Genomic DNA, 24,267 nt, shown 5'->3' with positions numbered 1-24,267 from the left:
ACAGCAACTACTGGGGAGGTGGGGATAAAGATAGCAAGGCCCCATCTGATTGCTCAAATTTAGATGAATAACCAATGCATAAATAAATGTCAGTTATCATGCATGTCTGCGATACGTACATTGTAGGGCTGGGTAATTAATTGAAATCGACATTCAGAACCTATAATCGATCAAAGTTTTCCAGGTTGATTTTTTTCGATAACTTTGCCTACCGCGTGTGGAGTCACGTGATCCCACTCTGTTAAGGCTGATTTATACTTCTGTGTGGAACGCACGTGTATGATCCAGCGCAGCCTTTGCACGGTTGCATACCCATGAACGTCTTAACATTTTTTTTTACTTTGTCCCAACGTGTAGCGCAAGCTTTGTGATTGGTTGATTTGGTAGCGTTGATGAACGTGGGCGGCGAGAAGATCTGCATGAGAGCAGTGAGCCCATTGGAGTGAGTGTTTACAAGTGTGGAGTCTTTTGTTTTGTGTTTACTTTATGATTAAAGTTGTTGCATGTCCGCCGTTTCCCGCCTCGCGAATCGATTCTGAAATTCGTTGCCAACGATTTTCGACAAATTCTAGCCCAAGTATATTGCATATATTTTTATCGCAATATTGACAATTTTGCAATATATTGTAAAGCACCATAAACTATTATTAAAATGTGTCTTGGTGGGTAGTTAACTATAGCTGCATACAAAAATCCCACACTTCCCATCTATAAAGTAGGTATCAAACTATAGGCCAAATGCATCAAGACGTCTACTGTAGTAGATCTAGATTACATTCATAATACATGATTTATTGATTTATTACTTTTTCAGTGGTTGCGTAGTAGTGATGAATAAAAGTACTTCTGACTCAGCCAAGTTTTCATAAATAGCTTTATATTAGTGTCTCATGTAGAAACAGCAAACTAGGTACTAACCCAAACCCCAAAGGAACTAGAAGAGCTTCCTAACAGATGTCATTTCTTGACAAATGCTTTGGAGGAACGAAGAGTTTCTTCATTAGGCAGAAGTATCTGTATGACTGTATCATATAGGACACTCACCACATCATAGCCGGTGGGAGCTCTGTTTCTTGAAGCCACAACCCCTACGCCAGTGATGGGGTCCATGGGCATCTCTGGTAGGGCGTCTGAAAGGTCCCGTACCTCAGGCATCATGGAGGAATTCTGAAGAGATGAGAATGTTGTTAAAATATTTGCACATTAAACAACAAATTACTAGACAGAACATGCTGGATCTATCTAAACAGTGTTTGTTATGTCTACAAGCCAATGAATTTATCCTGTGTTAGACCACGCCCTTCTTGGTTACGGTTGCCAACCTACAACATCCCATAGGAATGAAGTGGGGATTTCCATAAAGAGTATGATTTTTAGTAGGATGGGTTAAAAAGTTGGCATTTGTATCCAAAGAATTCCAAATACATGATTATGAACAACGATTAAGGCAAATGCTTGTCATGTTATACAAAGAAAAGAGGCTCTAAAACTATAAAGTGGAAAAAAAAGTGTACACAAACATTGCTAATGTACAACCCATTCATCTAATGCAAACTGAAATTGATTATATAGACGTTGTGACTAAAATGATCACATAAAAGTGATAATGACCTCAAGTTGGTAGCATTAATTCTCCTTGGAAAAAATATGCATGATTTTATTAAGGATTTGGGGAAAAACATGATCTAGTCTTGGTTTCTTGTAGGGCTGCACAATATGTCGTTCCAGCATCAATACTGCGATGTGCAAATCTGCAAGTCACATCGCAGGATACGTCAAATTGGGACTCTAGTTGACCAGCAACATGTGATTTGTGGAGTCATTGCAAAGTTTAACTCTTATGTAAGTGTGAACGATTTTTATTTGGATGTGGTTTTAAGGTCGGTGACTAAAATTTCAAACAAATTTAAATCATTTGGCACACTGCATTTATTCCCAAATACAGATATTTATGTCATCTGGTGAAATTATATTCAAATCGCAATATATATCACAGAATTAAATCGCAATGTTAGGTTTTTCCAATACCGTAGAGCAGGGGTGTCCAAACTCGGTCCTAGAGGGCCGGTGTCCTGCAGATTTTAGCTCCAACTTGCCTCAACACACCTGCACGGATGTTTCTAGAAAGCCTAGTAAGTGCTTGATTAGCTAGCCCAGGTGTGTCTGATTGGGGTTGGAACTAAACTTTGCAGGACACCGGCCCTCCAGGACCGAGCTTGGACATGCCTGCCGTAGAGCCTTACAAGAAATTATAAAGTTTGCCACTTTAACAAAGATTAATTGGGTTTAATTATTTATATAATGAAGACTATACAGTGTTATGTTATATTTGATTGAAATTCTGTACCTCAATACCGATAGACTTTACCGAAAACTATAAAGTGCTGTTTATTTTATAGTTCTCATCTGTGCTTTAATTTGTTTATTTTATTTTGTATATTTTACACAGGTGCACTTTCCTAAAAAACATCCAAATCAATGTTAAACTATGAACTGTTTCCAAATAAATTCATCTTGTTGTATTCATATTGCAAAATATAATGCAGAAAAACTACATCACAGTGTCAGTTTTGTATAATATTGTGCAGCCCTAGTTCTCTGAACCACTACTAAGACCCAATCCCAATTCTACCCCTTAGCCCTTCCCCTTATCCTACCCCTCATGTTGTGCGCTCACGTGAAGGGGTAGGGGTGTCCCGATTCTCTTTAGCTTGAAGCCGTAGGGTTAAGGGAAACGGCTAGATGCCCCTTGATTAAGAGATTTTTAGGACCACACTCGAAACAAAGGGGTAAGTAAATTTCCCAGAATACATCATCTACACTTGCACAAATTAGTATTTTTGTCATTATTAGGAATTTTTACGACAAACAAATGTTTTAATAAATTTATTAAAAAAAAAACCCTGCTAAAATAAAAACCACTAAATTTCTCTATCTATAATCCCTAATAATAACTCCTTTATCGCAGTCCCACAACATTCTGTCACTCGATGACACTCGAATACCCTGTTAGAAAAGTCTAGTGTCTGCTATAATGTTATTGTTGTTTTCGTGTGTTTAAATAGATGAATTTGACCAGGGTGTAAATGCACAGTACAGTTACGATCTTATTGCCACATTGTATTGTCATGATAACATGATCTTCAGTGACGTCCTGAAGATAAATACCAAAAAAATAAAGGAACTGGAATAACTACAGCAGTCGCGATCATCTATCTTGTATGACACAAGAGCTCACAATGACATATGATGACGTGTGCAGGTATTGTAGTGCTGTCCCATTTCTTAGGGGTACATTTTGAAGCCCCTTCACATTCTGTTTCAAGGGCCAAGAGTAAGGGGAAAGGGTAGGGGTACAAAAATAGAATTGGGATTGGGCATAAGTGACAGAGCACCAACATTACAACATCAATCAGTGATATGTAAACCTATTGTTTAAAACTGTGTTCACAATAATCCCGACTATAAATAGTCGCCTAATTTTTATAATTCAATTAATTCCAGCTAATTTCCAATAATATAAGGTTTCACAGCACTGACTGAATCTTGAGAAGATACCTTAAAATTATGAAAAAAACCTGGCGTTATGGTTCATTGTCTGTCAAAACACTATAATAGTTTTACACAAGGAAATGTTCAAACATACCTCACTGACAAACACAGAGAAGAATAAAACATGACGGTTCTACAGAAACATGACGACAAACTGACAAATCAAACCAAGTCACTGTGTAAAAGGCATGTTTGAACAGAGAACAATAATGTGGAGAAAAGAATAAAAGTCCAGTGGGAAAGTGAAGGGCGGGGATAAAACCCTAAGCCAGATCAGCAACACATCCTCTTACAGCTTTTCCTTATCAACTCTTCCTCTAATTTTAGATGCTCACTACTTCAAAAGGAGAACATTTTACTTACAATTAGCAGGGTTCTGATACTGAAGTCAGTTTGTTTACTTCTGAGTAAGCATACTTCCAGACTGTCTGAGAGAGCTCAGCTCATAATAAACAAGAACTTACATGCTTCTCTAAAATGTAAACAGTCTTGCAGGAAAAAGCAGAAAGCATGCACGGTTACTGCAGATCGACTGATTAAACAGAGTTAAGTAAAACTGCTTAGCATGGGTTTGTCAAGTGCAAAAAGTGCCTCATTTTTAAGTACATTTCTTAACACATCTAAAGAAAACAAAAATAGTTTATGGGCAGTACGGTAGCTCATTGGTTAGCACTGTCACCTTACAGCAAGAAGGTCGCTGGTTCGATTCCCGACTAGGCTAGCTGGCATTTCTGTGTGGAGTTTGCATGTTCTCCCCGTGTTCGCGTGGGTTCCCAATGGGTGCTCCGGTTTCCTCAACAAGTCCAAAGACATGCGTTATAGGTGAATTGGCTGTAGTGTATGTGTATGTGAATGTGAGAGTGTATGGGTGTTTTCCAGTAGTGCACCCACTGCGTAAAACACATGCCAGAATAGTTGGCGGTTCATTCCGTTGTGGCAACCTATGATTAATAAGGGACTAAGCTGAAGAAAAACTAATGAATTAATGTCATTCGTAGAGTTCCTTTACAGCCCAATTAATATCATAATTGATTAATTTAGTACCATTGACACTTTTACAACAGCCATCAAAACATGCTTCCATCAATCTCATGTGTTTGAAACTGTCTAAAATTGAGGTTGTCCACTTTTGTCTACTTTCAGTAGCCGTAAAGGCATTTGAACGAATTGCTTTCAAAATGTAAACACTCGTGTGGTTGAATGAGTTAAAAACAGCCACAAAAGACCAGCTACTCACTTCCTACTAAATCAAGGGTGCTCAAACATTTTAGTATAAAGGGCCAAAAACCAAATATCCTCGAATGCCGTGGGCCGAAGGAAAATATACCAAACTATATTACATTTCATTGCATTACAAGTTGCCATGGGTAATTCCTTAATTTATTTAATAATATTTCAAAATAAACAATAAAATTATAATTAACTGCAATAAACCATCACTTTAGAACACAGTGGAGTTCAATGCTGAATACACTGGTCAAGTAGAATCTGACTTTGATTAGATTTTCTCAAAAAGGCTCTGTATTGTCACATTTGAACAGAATCTAATTAATTTACAGCATTTAATTTCAGTTAGCTTTTAACTACACTGTAAAAATGTTTCACCTTAAATTCACAGTAAATTACAGGCTAATAATTGCATTACTTTATGTAAATTCACAACAAATTACTGTGAGGCAGTTAACAGTAATTTACTATGATTTCGTTAGATTAAATTACTGTGAAATTATAGCCATGTAGAGTAACTTCACAGTAGATAGTGAAGTCCATTAATGTGATTTCACAGTATTATCTTGTAGAATTAACGATATTTTACTGTAAAGCAGGCTATCCTCGGCTAGTCATTCTGACTTTTACCTTGACTTTAAAATAATTTTGGGTGTTTAACAGTGTTTGATTTTATGAATCAATTACTTTTGTTTCAGTTTATTATGTTTTTGGCTGAACACAAAGTTCTGTTCATTAAAAATTATTTCATATTTCCAAGTTCATCTGCATTAAATAAAGGTGCATCGCACCCAAAAATGAAAATTTACTATGACATTCATGTCGTTTTAAAACAGGATGATTTTCTTTCAAGTAATTTTTGAAGATGTACCCAAATTGTTTTTGGGGCTGCAATAACATTCTGTTATTATCTGTAATTTACTGTGAAAATTACAGTAACATGTTATGAAAATCTGGAAACTTGATACAGTGTATAAAACAAACAAACAAACAAAACAAACAAAGGGTTATATTCAAATTAAATTGACAATTTCGAAACCATCTCCATCATTCTCAGATGGGATGGCAGGCCAAATTAAAGGTGACCTTGGGCCAACATTGGCCAGCAGGCCCTAGTTTGGGCATCTGTACTAAATGATCATGTGATTTTTTTTAAAATACTTCTAAAGTCCAAAACCAGGCAAGCCAGTGGTGACAGTGTTGAGGAACAAACTTCACCAATGACTATACACGACAAATGCACAAGTGCTCTTTGTGAGCATTAGGGTGTACAGTTAACTGATTCCAGAAAGGATTGTGATGCATTCGGGAAAGCTCGAAATCGATGCAGAATCATTTTGTGATTCGATTTTGCACCACAGATCTAATCACAATCTGTATCTTTTTAATTCACTTGCTTCCCAGTTGCTCACAGAACTTATTTATTCAGGAGAAAACAGAAAGGTCTGGACAAAATCAGAAAATGAGTGATCACAAGAAATGCATTTAAACTTAAGTGAAAACCAGGACCGCATGTGGACAAACCAAACGCGTTAATACCAAGTCGAAACCAAGATGTGATTGAACAGAACTGAATAAACACTGAACTGCTTGGCTAGGCAGAAGCAACTTATTTATTTATTTTTGTAATTTTATACTACGTAAATATCAGGAAAATAAAGAGAGTCCGAAAACTAAAATATTTCATCATCATCCGTATCGCTGTTTACATCATACTTTTGGTACCAAGGTAACAACTGGTGCATTTGTATTACATTTCAAAGAGGTTCACTCTCCGCTTAGCACTTATCACCGGGACAGCACTACAACACCTGCACACGTCATTATATGTCATTGCAATCTCTTACTACGTTTGAGATCGACGATCACGACTGTGTAGTTATTCCAGTTGCATTACTTTTGGTATTTATCTTCAGGAAATCAGTGAAGGCAATGATATCATGTTCTCATAACGATAGTACATCCATCTGTTAGTACACCCATCTGTAAATATTACCATAGTTTTTCTATAACTGCACTTTATAACTTATACCTGTATCCTGCACTTGCTGCTATTGCACTGCTGGTTATACCTAAACTGCATTTCGTTGCCTTGTACTTGTACATGTGTAATGACAATAAAGTTGAATCTAATCTAAAAAAAAATCTAATATATTTGTGGCAAGAAGTTCGTAACTGTACTGTGCATTTACACCGTGACCATTTTCATCCATGTAAACACACCAAAAACAACATTAACATTATACTAGACCCGGTAAAAAGGTCATTCCCGGTAATCCAGACTTTTCTGAGAGGGTACTTCGAGTGTCAGATGTGAAAGTATGCTGTGAGACTACTATATAGGAGTTATTTTTATGGATTATAGATAGGGAAATTTAGCATTTTATTTTAATAGTGTTTTTTAAGAGCATGACGATAATTATGTATATATTAAAACATATGTATGTTTGCTGTAAAAATTCGTAATAATGACAAAAAGGCTAATTTGTGCATCTCCTGACCTCCGTGTGCAGCCATGCTGCCGTTGCAGATGGTGTATTCTGGTAAATTTTCGTACTCCTTGGTTTTGGGTGTGGTCCTGAAAAATTGTTTCAAGGGCTATCTAGCCCTTCCCCTTGGCCCTACGCCTTCAAGCTAGAGAGAATTGGGACACCCATAAGGGGAAGGGCTAAGAAGTAGAATTGGGATTGGGCCTAAATCAGCTTTGAGACTATCTGTGTTAAGTGTTACATTGGGTTTTTCCAGGCTCAAAATTATGCAGATCATGAAAATTTTGCTACTGGAAACAAACACACATGTATTTTTCTTGTAATCTTTTCAAGTAAATCATGTCTTTATTTAAAAGGGTTAACACTAAATGTATTTAAATACAAGAGCAGTGCTTAAGCATTACTTGGGATTTTTTTAAATAGCCCTGACTGTCTGCCTGATTTTTTGTCAAAAGGTGGAGGTGGTACAAAATTTACAGGAGGTGGCCACCTCGTAATACCCTATTCAGGAAAATCCCTGCATTAAAAAAGATGACTTGAACACATAAAAAAAAACACACACAATGGAGGCATATCAATATAGTGTCTATCGTGTTGTGTTTGTCTTAATCAGGAGACACTTCAAAACTGGAGTTCTGAATTCGAGCAAGGGTTTGTTCTTTCTGAGCATCCAAAGAGTTATGTAGCTGAATACAAATTAAACGCAGTCTTTGGACTGAGCAAGGCTTTTTGAAGGCAACCTTGGCAACCAGGCCTGCCCTCCGCGCTCTTCCAAACAAGCCACAAAGAAGCTGTGTCAGATCACTGGTGCGCTTGGAAGCAGCTTGAAGCAAGACAGACCGCAGACAGCAGCGAGGAAAGAGAGCTGGATCGATCTGAGAGCATGCGAGAACTCTGCCAGAGCCCGGAGAGAGTGTTAAATAGAGGTGTGACACGACCATCTCTGAAGACAACAGTGAGAAACAGTAACAGGAATAGACTGCATTCGTTAGCAGGGGAAGAATGTAGTTCCTACATAAAAATAAACAGTATAATCTGTGCTAATGTGTGAGATGAATGAAATATTCAACGCTTAATTCAAGAGTTATGTATAAACTGCATTTTATTGCCAATGTGTGAACAGCTTAGAGGATAAACAGCTGTTTAGTTAGCACAAGAATAAATGAGAAAATTGCAGCAAATAAAATCATCTAAGACATGGTTTCCACTACATTCATTCTTCCATGGCGGGGCGCCACACCAAAATTTTTCCCGGCGCGGCTACATTACAGCTTCTCATTCAAAACATTCAGTCGTTTTTTTTAATAGCAGGTTAAAAATCGCAGCAAAACATATAAAAAGGTAAGTGAATACGTGATGTTTATGAAAAGTGGGGTGGGGAGGCAGGCCAAAATCACGCTGGCAGGGCAGATAGACCATCAGGCCATCGGGAAATGGCCAGTCTGCCCCTGGCCAGTCTAATCACATTAAGTGTCTTTGATATGTCATTTCCAACACAATCTCACGGCAATTCGTAACTTTTTGATTTAGCTGCTAATTCGTATGAATTCGTACGATCTAATTCGTACAATTTAGTACGATTTGCTCATCCCCAAATGACGGTTGGGTTTAGGGGTGGGGTTAGGTGCCACGCCTCCTTTTTAAAATCGTACAATTTCGTACGACTGAACTCGTATGAATTCGTACGAATTAGCCACTAAACTGACAAAACGTAAAATACTTACGTTTTCTCGTGAGATTAGGCTGTCATTTCCATACAGGTAAGCATATCCAAAGCTGGTCCAAGATCTTCACAAAGTTACATTTTTAGAACAATAACAATATAAGAATTGCAAAACATTACTTATGAAACTATAGATTTCATGATTCAAATAACAACCAATCTGCAACCAAACTTCAAATTATTCTTCTACTAAAACAGAATGAGTAATCAATTAGTTTTTTGATTCGCCATACATTCGCCATTCAATAATCTGTTATATTCTTTAAAATCAGCTAACAATGGCACAAAATTCTGAAATAATTCATTAAGCATGCTCTTCAGCCATTTCAATCTTAAATTAATCTACGGAAAAAGTGGTCTGGATTTGAAAAAGGTGTACAAAACTGGGCCAAGGGCAGAGGTAAATGGTGGAACGCTCCCAACATCCACTTATCATTACTGAGCCATTCATTTATTATAGATTTTCTGATATATGGGACCTCTCTTTATAAATCATATGATTTATATACAGCATTGCTGGCCAGCAGTAAAGTGTATTGGATGCTGAGCTGTTTACATCAGGCCTTCAACGTAGCAAAAACCTTCAGAACAACCAGCATCAGCAGAAAGAACACACTAGTTTTACTGATACAAGACAAGGAATATAACCAATTACTAACTAGGTTGACTAACATTGTGTGGTTGACCAACTAGGTTGACCGAATACTAACTGTTTTCAGATTGGTAAACCAATCAGACTAAAATGTCCTCATGAAAACACTTCAAACCATGCAAATGGTCATGCAAATGTAAAAAGCGATGTGTTAACATGCACACAAATAATACCTTTATAACTGGTTTGAGGTTTTGAACTGAAAAGCCAATCATGCATGCAAACAAACCAAATATTCTTTGTCTTTCTTTCCATCTATGCTTTCAATTCAACCATATGTGTATTGCGCTTTTCACAATTATTATTGTTTCAAAGCAGCTTTACAAAAGGTGCATATAATTGTACTAAAAATAAAAGACAAAACCACGTAGACGTGTTTACATAGATTGCTAGGCAACCACAACCAATTTCTCAGAGGATGACAAGCTTACAAAACTTAGCAGAAACTCTGTTAGAAAAAATTAAATGTGTATATTCCATACAAAGTATGAAGCAGCTCGGTCAGTTCTAGTCATGTGACTCGCAAAAAAAAAAAAAAAAATTGAGATGTTTTCAATATGTGCTTTAAAGTCACGCGCCTCCATTGGAAATAACGAACTTACGCACGGAAAAGACACTATATGTGAACGGCCCCTAAGGCCACTGTTATTTGTGATGTCCAGCAGTTGATCTTCTTGCGCAGACCTGCTAAATTCACCTGATTGTTGACAGATGGCTTGCAGATCTATTCCTTGGCAGTTCGCAGGTCCTTCACTGGGCCTTTTCCCATTAGCAAAGAAACTTTCCAAAAACGTCTGCTTTTTACTTATTTTGCTGCTTGTGGGTTACATTTTGGCATTCAGGATATAACCAACAGAATACGGTCATTTTTCAAAATAAAAGATAGTTCAGACTCAGTTAAGAAATAAAACGAAAATAATTAATGATTTCTTGTGCGGCCCGGTAACAATTAATCCACAGACTAGTACCGGTCCACGGCCAGGGGGTTGGGGACCACTGTACACTGTAAAAAATAAAGTTGACTCCACTTAAAATTGTAACTTGCCACAGAACATTTATTAAGTTGACTCCGCTTTTAACCCAAGTACTTGATTTAAGTTGAGTAACTCAAAAAGCTATGCAGCAAGTTGCCTTACAATTTTAAGTTGAGTCAACCTTTTTTTTGTTTGTTTGTTTTTTTTACAGTGTACGTGATCAAGCCAGGTTGGACATATTTTTGAATAAACATATATATTAATCTTATTAAGTAATAAAATGTCAGAAGGTTTTTCAATTTCTACTACAAAGCACAAACTAAATGACAGTCAGATTTAACGTTACTTTTATCCTATTTGATAAAGAGATCCTAAGTTTATTCTGTTTTTTGTTTTTTAACTGTGTCCAACTGGCTAATATGAGGACTCTTCATAAATAAACACACACTAAAGCATTTATCATAAAGAACAGATGCATCTTTCCTGAAACATGAGCACAGGATCTGAGATGCCCCTCGGACAGGATTATGGCCAGATCTGCTTTCACATCACTCATCTGCCAGAAGGACAGAACAGCCTCAGATGGCACAGACGCTGGCACTGTCAACATTCTGCCAACGGAGGAGTCTGGAAGATATTTCAGGGCACAACAATACAGATGGCCCAGAGCCAGAGAGAACTTTTGGCCAGTTGACTAAAGCTTCGCTTGCCTAATCTGCTGAATTTATGCTGTCACTGCAAAACAAAACACATAACTTTTTTTGAGAATATTAATTACTAGGGATGTTTGTTACATAAGTTGCCATTAGGGCTGCACAATATATCGTTTCAGTATTGATATCATATTTTGATCATTTTTATTTATCATATTCAATGACTGTACCTGAATACTGTTAGATTTAGAAAACGATAAAACGCTGTTTATTTCTATTGTATTTTTTTCTTTATAGTACTTATTAGTTTGTTTATTATATTTTATGCATTATTCACTCCCCTACAGAACCATCCTAATCAATCTAAACTGATAAATTCTTTCCAAATACAGTTATTCAAGTCACCTGGTGAAATTGTATTGATATTGCAAAATATACCACAGAATAACAGACTATTGCAATGTAAGATTTTTTTGATATCAAGCAGCCCTAGCTGCCATATCGATATACACTGATAAATGCTATTTTTAATGTTAATGTTATTGGCCCAATCACAAAATTAGGCTGATAACAGGGTTGGGTTGATAGACGATGCCATTGTCGATGGCCGATAGACATCACGATGCGGAGCAGGCATCACAATCCTTCGCCCCACCCCCATCGCAGCAGCAACCCGCTCACGAAAAACACACACTCAGGCCCCGTTTACACTAACACGTCTTAGTTTTAAAATGGCATTTTAGAATGAAAAAGATCCACACCTGCGTTTCATCTAGCATTTCTGAAAAGATCTCCGTCCAGACTATACCGCTGAAAACGCACATCACGTGAACACACACACTCTGTCATGCGCTGCAGCATATGCACACGTCTGAGCTCCAGGCAGTCGGTGCTTTGAGCACAAAACCCCAGAGAGCAGTGCATGTCAGACAGTTTATCAAGGATGTACCGCTGGATCGCGTTTCACTATAGGTGTTAAAGGTGATATTTAATTAATCTAGTCTCTATCTAACGACTCTTCTGTCTTTTGAATCTATCAGGTAACGTGTCACAGCGTCAGTACACTGCTTCAATCTTTCTCTTTTACGCTTGTACTTTTTTTAGCGAAAAACCTCAGATACTGTTGGTTGTGCACCTTTTTTACCAACTAAGTTTGTGGACGCCATTATAATGACACTGATCACTGCCTATTCATGCCAGAGTCCTGCGGAAAAAATGATTGACAGGTGATAATTTGTGTGTAACTTCTCTTTATTTATTTATGATCTGGTTATGGATAGAACAAAGACCAGGCGGGTCAGGTAGTTGAAATGGTAGGCTACAAATAATTAATTTGTTATGAATTAACTAATTATTCATAAATAATCAATTCACCGCTGCCTACGACGACGATGCCATTGTCAATCGCAATGCACCCATTAGAAATCGTACGATGTCAAATTGGTCGACATCGCCCAAGGTCTCACCTAGCTGATATTTTTAAGCCGATAAATTATTATTTCCGCTGGTTGAGCACCTTCATGCGCTTCCGGTTAAGCACTTTAACTTTAACCTCATTTGTAAGTCGCTTTGGATAGAAGCGTCTGCTAAATGACTAAATTAAATGTAACTGGTATTCTGTTTTTGTTTAATGTGATTTGACTGCTTTATGTTTGTTTGTGGGGTTTTTTGTAAGGCAGTAGATTTTATGCGTATATAAAAAGTTGGCTATTCAGTGATCATTTTTCTGAATTTCAGATTTTAAAATTAAAAAATGAATTGTTTGCTGTATCTGTTTGCAATCATGCAGAAAAAATGTATATTTATCAGTCTCCAAATCTAAGAGTTATGTTATCAGTCAAATATTCCATATAGGTGCATCCCTACTAATTTTGTATAGTGGAGCTGTGCAATATTAAAACTATTAAAATATTGCAAATGTGCAATATACACATAGTAGAGGGGTTGGAACAGTCCCCACAATACAATATTACAGCAAATTTTAGGATCTTGCATAATACTGTGATATATTGCAATTTATTACCTTTTTCCAAATATCACCCTTTTTTATTACCTATTCTCATATATCAACCTTGCCATGAAAATAATGGAGAAATGTCACATCCATAACAAAGCGTTTTCCTCGTGAATGCAAAAATGTCCAATAAAATAAATTCACTTATGTTTGTTCTATAGTGATCAACTCTTTCATTATTTCTTTTGGGTTGTGCAGTTTAATTAACAGAATTTCTACAAAGTATGTTGTATACTGTAAACTCGCAGACTTTTTTGGTCACATCCACAACACATGTTGATTTTCCTCATTTAAAATATAAAAAAAGTTTACAGACTTATATTTTTCTGATCCCATAACTCTGTGGTTAGTAGTTTTGGAAAATATAAACATGTTTCAATTTTTTTTATCTTTTAAGTTTTTACTGCAAATGTCATATCCATAACGCTGAAATTGCTCATATATCACATTGTTTAGTATCACAAGGTATTTTTCTTCAGTAAGGAACAGCATTATTGCCTACTAAACATGGCATTGTATATTACAAACATTGTTTGCTCCTTGACAAATTGGTTTTGCGCCTCTTTTGTAAGTCACTTAGGATGAAAGCATCTGCTAATGCATACATGTAAATGTTAAACATATGTTGACAGAGGCGCTTGCTTCAGAGCTGGTGAAAATATTTACAGGGCAGATCTGATCTGCTATCTGACTGTGCCAGGATGAAAAAATCCTTTTTGTTGAGTCCAGCATGTGTTAGTTTCATTACTTGTTCAAGTTTACACCAGCTCTCTAAGAAAACATGTTTGTTTGCACAGATGGTTGAAGAAAACATCATCTAGGAAGACTAATACAATTACTTAATTAATACAAGTAATGGTTTTACCAGCCACCCCCACTTCAGTCAATATAGTCAGCTTTCAGTCCAAAGGAAAGTTTACAAAAACAATATTTAATATGTTGATGTATCAAATGTATACCAAATCTATGTTGTGTATGTTTAAATTGGAATGAATCTAGACCAGTGGTTCTCAAACTAGTGGTATGCAAGCTTTCTTCTAGTGCACAGGTGTCAATTCCAGTTCCTACAGGGCCGCAGCTCTGCACATTTTAGTTCCAACCCTAATTAAACACACCTGATCAAACTAATTGAGTCCTTCAGGCTCGTTTGAAACCTACACGTTAAGCTACGGTCACACTGGGCTTTGTGTGTGCGAAATTCTGTTGTACGGCGCTGTGAAAAGGGGCGGGATTTAACAAGATAATTAGACATTTAAAAAGCCAACGATTGCTCAATATTTTTAATTTCTGTCCAGAGAGGTCATGTTTTAATCCACAATTGGTCTCACGCAGTCAAGTGATGTGATTTCGCAGGTCAGAGTTCACCAAGCTTAAACTTTGCACCACAGCGAAACGTGACGCATAACCTTGCGTTTCCGGTCTGACGCATTCGCGTGCGTATGAATGGAAGTCTATGGGAGGAAAAGTCAAGTGTGACACCAGAGTTTGTGTGTGCGAAATTCTGTCGTGCGGCGCTGCAAAAAGGGGCGGGATTAAACAAGACGATTAGACATTTAAAAAGCGAGCAATTTGCTCCATGTTTTAGAGTTCAGAGTTCACCAAGCTTGAACTTTGCACTGCAGCAACCTGCGAAACTGGACGCATGACCCTGCGTTTCCGGTCTGACGCATTCACGTGCGTATGAATGGAAGTCTATGGGAGGAAAAGCCCAGTGTGACCGCAGCTTTAGTGTGTTGGAGCAGGGTTGGAACTAATCTGTTCAGAGCTGCAGCCCTTCAAGAACTGCAATTGACACCTGTGTTCTAGTGGTGTGTGGAGGAATCACTGAATAATTAAAGTAAAAAAAAAAATGAACACACTTTTAACACTTTGACACGTACGATAACACCAATGTGATCGGTAGATTGATTTCAATAGGCTAAATCTTTTATTTTATTTTCAATTTTCTAATGTTTGTTATTCTATAAGTTGAAGCTAATTTCCTCCCCGTATGTAATGGGGGTGTCTCCCATATTTTTATATCCCAATGTTGACAGGTATAGTTTAATCACTTGCTTATCTGACACAAATAGCCTACTCTAACATGCCGTAAGCAGATCTAATTTCTAAATTAAAAATGTAAATCCAATTTATACATCTAAAATACAAGTTAATGTTTAGATTTCAAAGAGATTTACAAATAAATCATATAAAAATAAGTCATATATTTTAAAATTTATCAAAAAGAGTATCATATATGAATATGATGACATATAGCTTATATTTATGAGGTCCAAGGAACATTTCCAGGCTTTGATGAATAATGCTACTTTATGATAATACTTTACATTGAAGTTAGGTTGTCGCGATACTATAACAGCTGAAGTATCATGATACCAAATAGTATTTCTATACTGTAATACATAACTTAAATTATAAAGAAAATGGTCAGAAATACTGTTTTATGTTATAATAGGCCTACTTGAATTTAAGTCATAATTAAAAGTATTTTTGCACGTCACCTGTAATGTATTCGTTCTTTTTGTTTATTTTGTAGATAACTGACCAACAAAAAACATGTGACGCAGTGGCACAATAGGTAGTGCTGTCGCCTCACAGCAAGAAGGTCACTGGTTTGAGCCTCAGCTGGGTCAGTTGGCATTTCTGTGTGGAGGTCAGTAACCTGGGTTAAACGTTTCCGGTGAACTGTATGCCATTGCAAAATCAGCACGTTTAAGGTCAGTTTTCTTTAAAAATCAGCGATCCCCACTGGCTGAGTGATATCAGATATAAAGTGGGTCTCAGGTTGTACAATAAGCACTGCATTAAATGACATTTCCCCCCGCCATGTCTTTAAAATATGAACATTTATTTTACCCCAGTATATTCAATGGAGCTTCTGCGCTAGCCTGTCGATTCTGACAGGCGCGTGTGAGTAAACGGCTTTTTGTCTCGTTTTACGCTTGAGCAACTAAATGAATGCCAAAGTCTATTTAACTAATTGTATTTTAATTACACTACAACATCCATGCTGTAAAAGGAACCGTATAAAATGGAAAAAAGTCACATTAACTGTTCACCAGAAGTTTATCAGTATGGGAAGAAATGCTAGCTCTGCATATACCCTATTATGCCTACTACGCTACAGTATTTCAATACTAGTCATTGTGGTGGTACTCGGAGAGACAATTTTTTTCTGAGGTAGTACTTGGTGAAAAAAGTTAGAGAACCACTAATCTAGGCCATAATATTGTATATTCACAATTATACAAACATGAATAGGCCCATGGCTTCATAAATCTTGCAAACAAGAGCAGCATTGAGTAGAGACTCAAACTGACTGGAAATGACTGGCTGATTATTCTGTGTAACCCGAATTGCAGAATTTGATAACAAAATGACACAGTAACGTTATCCTATCTTGGCTTATCAAATTCATTAGGCATCTTAGCTTCAATCTAGTCTGAAAATCTCATTTCAAAAGCCAAATCATAAGACACAGACAGCTTTATTTCCCTCACATAACCTCTGTTTACACAGTCTCTTGCTTTCTGTGAATTCAATAACAGATATATCACACATCTAAATCTGAAATCTGATACTAAACAATGTCATAAATTTGATTACCATGCAGACTATATGTTGTCCAACACAGACAAGCAATGCTCTCCGTAATGAATATTGGGCCATATTAATATTTATATTCCAGCATAACGGTATTTGTTTAAAAGATGAAGCAGTATTTTTTATAAAGCAGTCCTTAATAACATTAACTACACGACATAACCTTATATTGCGTTGTTAAACAATTCACAACTCGTTTACGCTTTTACGATATCTTAAAAGGCATAAAATGAATAAATCATATTTGCTTTAGATTGCGCTTTGTTATTTGGCTGAAACCCAATTTGTAGCTATTAGCATTAGCCGACTGCTAATGCAGGTTGCTAGGAGACTCCGTTGATATTCAATACTTAGCCTGAGCGAGCTAACAAGCTAATCCGATGTCCTAATTTTTTCGTGTTCATATTGAAATGTGTGCAAAAATCGATTACAGCATTAAACTAAACATTGACTTAACTGTAAAATGCACTGCGTCCTTCCGTTTTGGACAAAAGCAGCTTTTCATGACCTGCAGCACACAGCGTTAGCAGCAGGCGTAAGGAGGGCCGCAGAAGCCTCGGCAGCGCGTGAGAGCAGAGCGTGGCGGAGCGGCAGGGAATGCGGGGTGATTTTCACAAAGCCCGGCTGTGGGACAGAGAAGCAAAGCAACAGCGAAGCTAACAGTGCTAAAGCTAATCGACGTCTCTCTTACCCCAACAAACACACTTCAGGCTGATAGACAGACAGACGCTGCGGTTTGACTAGATTTACGCCACTGGTTCCTCTTCTGTCTGTCTTTACGCCTCACGGGTGGACTGCTGATGTTCCCGGTAACGAATTAATCCATTTTAAACGACGCATTTCTCCGTTAATCGCCAGAGTGGTTTAGGGGTCCTCAGAAACTGCCGCTACTAAAACCAGTCACTGAAACTGAGCTAGAGAGAGGGAGGTGTGTTTGTGTGTGTGTGTGCGTGTGTGCGTGTGTGTGTGCACAGTAAAAAAAATCATGGGTTCCACATATTTCCCTCCCAACACAAATCGATTAAGTTAACTTCATCATGTTTACAAATGTAAGTCGATTGAACATAAAACAATTAGGTTGAAACATAATATCTTAGTAATTGTGTTGTTTTGGTTCATTTTAAATAAGTTTGAACAAGCATCAAAAGTCGTGTGTGTGTGTGTGTGTGTGTGTGTGTGTGTGTGTGTGTGTGTGTGTGTGTGTGTGTGTGTGTGTGTGTGTGTGTGCGTGTGCGTGCGTGTGTATTTATAGCCTATAAAAAATACTGGGTTTCACACAATTCATTCAAGTTGTCCCAACACAAATAATTGATTAAGTTAACTTCATCGTTTTTAACAAATTTAAGTGGATTGAACATAAAACAATTAGATTGTAACATAATATCTTAGTAATTGTGTTGTTTTGGCTCCCTTAAATAAGTAATTTGAAGAAGCATCAAAAGTCGCTTGTGTGTGTGTGTATAGACTATAAAAAATACTGGGTTCCACACAGTTCATTCATGTCATCCCAACACAAACCGATTAAGTTAACTTCATTGTTTTTAACAAATTTAAGTTGATTGAACAGAAAACAATTAAGTTGTCACAAAACCCCCAACTTATTCTGTTGTTTCAACTCATTCTGAATCAAAGCCCAACAGTTGAAGTGTGTTTGTGTGAATTAGTGTGTGTGTGTGTGTTTCCCATTACTGGGTTGCAGCTGGAAGGGCGTCCGCTGCATTAAACATATGTCGGAATAGTTGGCAGTTCATTCCACAGTGGCGCCCCCTGATAAATAAGGGACTAAATCGAAGGAAAATAAATGAATGAATGAATTTTGGAGTATTTTTGTGTGCTATATTTCCATAATCTAAATAACTTCTCATCAACAACCTCTCATGGCTGAATATTTGAAAGTAAAATATTTTCTTTTGCGTTTCAACAGAAGAAACAAACAGATTTGGAAGCTGGGGAACTTGGTGAGTAAGTTAAGATTGTTTGGTGAACTATTCATTTAAATCCTGCATACATTTGTTCCTGTTCCTCAAGCTGTTTCATCGAGGAAGAATACACTATCACAACTTCTATTAACCCCCTCCCCCCCTCCCCCTGTATTCCCTATAGCCAAACTAAAAGAAATAAGACTTTCTCCAGAAAATAAATGTAATATAAATATGTCATTATTTGATTGAAATGTTAGTATGGATTGCATGATAAAATTAAGTATCGCTTTGCTTTGAATATCCAGGTGTTTCTGACTGCAAGAAAGAGAGATTGCAACACCACATTGAGTCACAGTGAGAAATCCTGATAGACAAAGAGTGTTTTCTCCATGGAGGACAAATACTGAATTCCCTGGATCTCATAGAGAGCTAATGGGATTGTAACGAAGCCCTCGGTTCATTTATAAGCAGGACTACAGGTAAGCTGAGCCCAAAGCTTTGCTAGCACTTCATTGTATATTCTGAATCAATATTCAGTTTTAAAGAGCAGGTCAGACTGGTTCTTGAAAAATACCATCTCTTTTTTTTAACATAGCTGTCCTTAAATGTGAACTGCAAAGCACGTAACCGAAAAGTGCATGATAAATAAAGATATTGGCTGCCTACTACTCAGTAGGTACTGCATTTGAATTTAAACGTACTACTCGGCTGTTAGAAAAGTATACAGTGGTGTAGTCCTAAAAAAAAGGTGGTGTACTATTATCCAGCCAACCCGCCCATGCTGTTTTATAATTTTACCTGAACGTTACAGGAAGACATCATTCAGTTAACTTCGAAAAACCCACAAAATTTTCTCACAGCTGCTGTGGTCATCCAAGGGCGGAGAATGGTGCAAAATATAAACAAAAATGCACCTATTGTAACTAATAAGAATGAGAGTTAAAAAAAAATTGGTAAACAGTTAGTCTAATCAGCAAAACAAGTGCGTATACCAAGGGTATACGCAATTATTGATCCTCAGAAGTCGTAATACCCAAACAGCTAGTGGAAAAAAGTAGGCATAATGTGCGTATAGCCCCGACTACACCACTGGTTCTATGCAGTATGAATGGGAAAAGTATGAATGTAATTCGGACGTACGACATCCGCCATTTTGTCATGGTCATGTGACCTACATGTGTCAGTTGCATCGCTTCACTCCTGTTCATGAATTCTCTCGCGGGGCATCATGGGATATCGCAGCGTGCATGGTATGCACATTTCAGAATCTCGCCGGAAATAGTAGGTCATCCGGGTACTTCTCGCATACTGATTTTCAAATTCTATAAATTCAGACATACTACTCAGCTCACATACTGATTTTTAACATACTATATATAATGGAGGTATGCACTTTCAGACGCAGCCATTGTATCTTATAAATAAAAAGAGTCAACTCTGAATCAAATTAACGAGTCATTATAATTCCAGTTCTTAGCCTGCTACTGATCCTTGTTAACATGATCAAAGTAACAACTAATTTTCATAATCTTTGCCTTCCCATGAAATACAAACAATCTGAATTGGGCATATGGAAAAGACGAATCAAAACAGACTTGGCCAGCTGACCAATTTGAGAAGATCTGGCTTATGGAGGGGAGGGGCTTGCAGAACTTGAGCCAGAATTGATTCAAACAAACCTTATCAAAATCATTACTGAGAAAGTTAAAATGTTAAACGTTCTGCAAGCCCCTCCCCTCCATAATCTGATGTGTAGTGGGGGAAAGAAGAACGAGTTCATCAGACGCTGGACTCGAACCGGGTTCATAATCGATCGTGTCAAAAGAAATTGTCATGCGCTTTACGAGCTACGCCACTCATGCTGCTGTTAACTGGTCTCTTTAGTTATGTTGTCTCTGTCAATCAAAGGAAACACTAAACTAGCACAGAGGTGTGCTGTTTGCACTTAGCTTAAATAGACACAGCAAAATTTTACACCTTTGCATCAGACCATTTCTTTTCTAATTCACTCATAGTGCGATCTTCAGACCCCACTGCGTTAACCGCGTCAGCTAAACTCTCACACTCTATTTTTTTTCTTCTGTTATTAATTCTGGAGGACAAACTTGCAAAAAACACAGTTTTTCTCCAGTCTACCTCCGAAAGCACGTATGCTCAGTTTCACATTAATTCACAAATACAAAGAGAATATGCGCGTACGCAGTGTTTCATACATCTGAATTTTTTACAGCGTACGCACATTTACTGCTTTGTCCGTACGCAATGTTTCATTATGAATTCAACACGAGTCTTCACACATGAAGGCCCGGATCTTTAATTCAATTCAATTTCAATTCACCTTTATTTGTATAGCGCTTATACAATGTAGATTGTGTCAAAGCAGCTTCACATAAAAGGTCACAGTAAATAGGAACAGTGTAGTTCAGTTTGTAGTGTTTAAGTTCAGTTCAGTTTAGTTCAGTTCAGTGTGGTTTAATAATCACTACTGAGAGTCCAAATACTGAAGAGCAAATCCAACGATGCGCAGCTCTACAGATCCCGAACCATGCAAGCCAGTGGCGACAGCGGAGAGGGAAAAAAAACTTCACTAATGGCGGAAGTGAAGAAAAAACCTTGAGAGAAACCAGACTCAGTTGGGCACGACCATTTTAATTTCTCCGCTGGCCAAACGTCTTGTGCAGAGCTGCAGTCTCAGTGGCGGAGGCTGGAAGCTGGCCTCAGCGAAGACTTGTCTGTCTCTGGAGCGTCACAGGAATCAGTCTCATGTTCTCCACTCTTCCATGACCACCACAGTAGCTGCTCAGGATACGGCCTGGTCCAGGATATGGAAACCTTGGGATCATCTCGTTGTTGGTCTTGGATCGAGTCAGTGACTCTGCATAGTCTGAGGGCCTCGGGAAGAGTATCCCCAGGTGGAAATGGAGAATAAAGAAAATAATTAGCGTAGCTGATGTTCACAGTGTATATCAACAAGATGCATAACCTGTGTGGAAGCCCCCTAAGTGGTGCACTAAGTGTATGCTTTACTGAACAGATAGGTCTTTAATCTAGTTTTGAATTGGGAGAGTGTGTCTGAACCTCGGACGTTATCAGGAAGGCTATTCCAGAGTTTAGGAGCCATAAATGAGAAGGCTCGACCTCCTTTACTCGACTTTGCTATTCTGGGTACTACCAGAAGCCCTGAGTTTTGAGACCTTAAAGAGCGAGTTGGATTGTAGCGAGACAGAAGATTGGTTAGATAAACAGGAGCTAGATTATTTAAAGCTTTATATGTAAGAAGCAATATTTTAAATTCAATGCGAAACTTAACGGGCAGCCAGTGTAAGGATGTTTAATATTTTAGTATTGTAGTTGTGTCATTTGCATGCATTTAAAGTTAAATAAAAATGCTTTTGCTGAATGTAAATGGCCTGTCATCGATGCCCACTGATCTGCAGCCCCTGTGAATGGTGCCATCTGGAGTGCCGTGCAGACATGATAATCTGCCTTTAATTACATTAGCAGTGGCATCAGTTAACGAGAGTCGAGGGCTTCCCCAAATTATAAATGACTGCATTAAATCACATAGCAGATGTGTGTGCTGAGGGCTGGCGGCAGATAACTGGAAATATGATTTCCAGAAATCACAGCCATAATTTAAAATGATCAAGATCTTTCCTCTACACTATTGTCCAATTGTTTAGGCTGGACATCTGTGCGCTGATCAATCCTGGTTGCTTCAATTTTTAAGTTGAGTCAAATGAACCTTAAGAGTCATTCATTCATTCGTTTTCCTTTGGCTTAGTACCTTATTTATTAAGGGTCGCCACAGCGGAATGAACCGCCTACTATTCCAGCATATGTTTTACACATTGGTTGTCGTACCAGCCACAATCCAGTACTGGAAAACACCCAAACACTCTCACATTCACACACTCATGCACTATAAGGCCAATTTAGTTTATCCAATTCTTCTATAGCGCATGTGTTTGGACTGTGGGGGAAACCGGAGCACCGGGAGGAAACCCACGCCAACACTGGGAGAACATGCAAACTCCACACAGAGATGCCAACTGACCCAGCTATGACTCGAACCAGAAACCTTCTTGCTGTGAGGCTACAGTGCTAACCACTGAGCCACCGTGCCGCCCCCTACCTTAAGAGTCATTTTAATTACATTAAATTGATTTTAAAAAGCTTGTATTAATTAAAACACAAGTGAGTTAAAAACACAATTACCTTCATTTTAATAAGTTATTTAGCTAACACATAAACGGATGTTGTCATGACTTGTAGAGTGGTGTGAAGTAACTAATTACAAATACTCAAATGACTGTAATTGAGTAGTTTTTCTCAGGAATTGTAATTTACTAAGTATATTTAATAAATGTGTACTTTTACTTTACCTCGAGTACATTTTTAGTGCGGTATCTGTACTTTTAATCCACTACTTTCCTTCAACCTGCAGTCACGACTTAATTTTTTCTTGTCTATGGGGATTAGAAAAATCAGTCCTGTTATTCCTGTCCAATCAGATCGCACACAGAAGATAAATCACCTCATAATGAACTACGTCAAGACATGAGCGATTTATAAATGCAGCAAACTGTTTGGAAGCATTAAAAGTGTCCAAGAAGATGTCAAAAACCTTTACACGCATTGACCCAGACTATTTCGATGCATGTCACTGATGAGAAGATGGCAGATGTTTACTGTATGATGACTGAAATGGCCTTAAACACCCAGCAGGCACAAGACGTCAACATGACATCACATTGACATTGTACCCCAAACCTTGTGGGGACGTTGCAGTTTGTTTGGAAATGAAAATCGGGTTGACGTCAGAACTCAATGTCAGGCTGACATCACCTAAAATCAACCAAATACCAATGATGTTACAGCTTGACGTTGTGTGGACGTTACCACTATAACGTCTATCAGATGTTGGATTTTGGTTGCCATACCTGATGAATAAATGTCAGTATTTGATGTCAATATGATGTTGGTTTAAGATGTTGGCTCGACGTTGGATTTTGGTCAGTTTCTAACACAACCTAAAATCAATCAAATATCAAGGTTATTTGATGACGTTATTGGGCATCAAAATAACATTGTCATTAGGCGCTGGCTAGGCATTGAATTTTGGTCACCTGACATCACAACCTAAATCTAACCTAATATTAACGTCTTATGACGTTGTGTGCCTGCTGGGTAATAACTAAATGCACTACAGAATGTTACGTTTACACACATCCACAAATTACATGTAAATCATCAGCTTTTTACAGCGTAATACTCACTCATCACTACTCTTGAGTACTTTTAAAAGGTCTACTTTTTACTCATACTTTGAGTAATATTTACAACAGATACTTTTCCTCTACTTGCACTACATTTCTAGGCAAGTAATGGTACTTTTACCTACTGTAAGTATGATTTTTCAGTACTCTTTCCACCACTGCTTGTAGATCATAGAGTT

The 24,267-nt window shown here is 37.7% G+C and overlaps 1 protein-coding gene across 2 annotated transcripts in view; it reads right to left on the bottom strand.

The window, feature by feature from the left end:
• Positions 1-17,815, bottom strand: part of mvb12ba (multivesicular body subunit 12Ba) — a 59,516-nt gene extending 41,701 nt beyond the window's left edge. Inside the window, exons 1-2 of one of the 2 annotated variants that reach the window (XM_056457270.1) lie at positions 17,579-17,815; positions 1,045-1,167 (exon numbers count right to left, since the gene is read on the bottom strand). In XM_056457270.1, the coding sequence (XP_056313245.1) occupies positions 1,045-1,158 (114 nt within the window). In that variant the 5' untranslated portion in view covers positions 1,159-1,167; positions 17,579-17,815. The other variant, XM_056457269.1, reaches the window with a different exon arrangement.
• Positions 17,816-24,267: the final 6,452 nt, after the last annotated feature.

The sequence above is a fragment of the Danio aesculapii genome, chromosome 5 (assembly GCF_903798145.1).
Source record: "Danio aesculapii chromosome 5, fDanAes4.1, whole genome shotgun sequence".
Lineage (NCBI taxonomy): Eukaryota > Metazoa > Chordata > Actinopteri > Cypriniformes > Danionidae > Danio > Danio aesculapii.
This window is presented reverse-complemented; position numbering and strand designations above follow the sequence as displayed.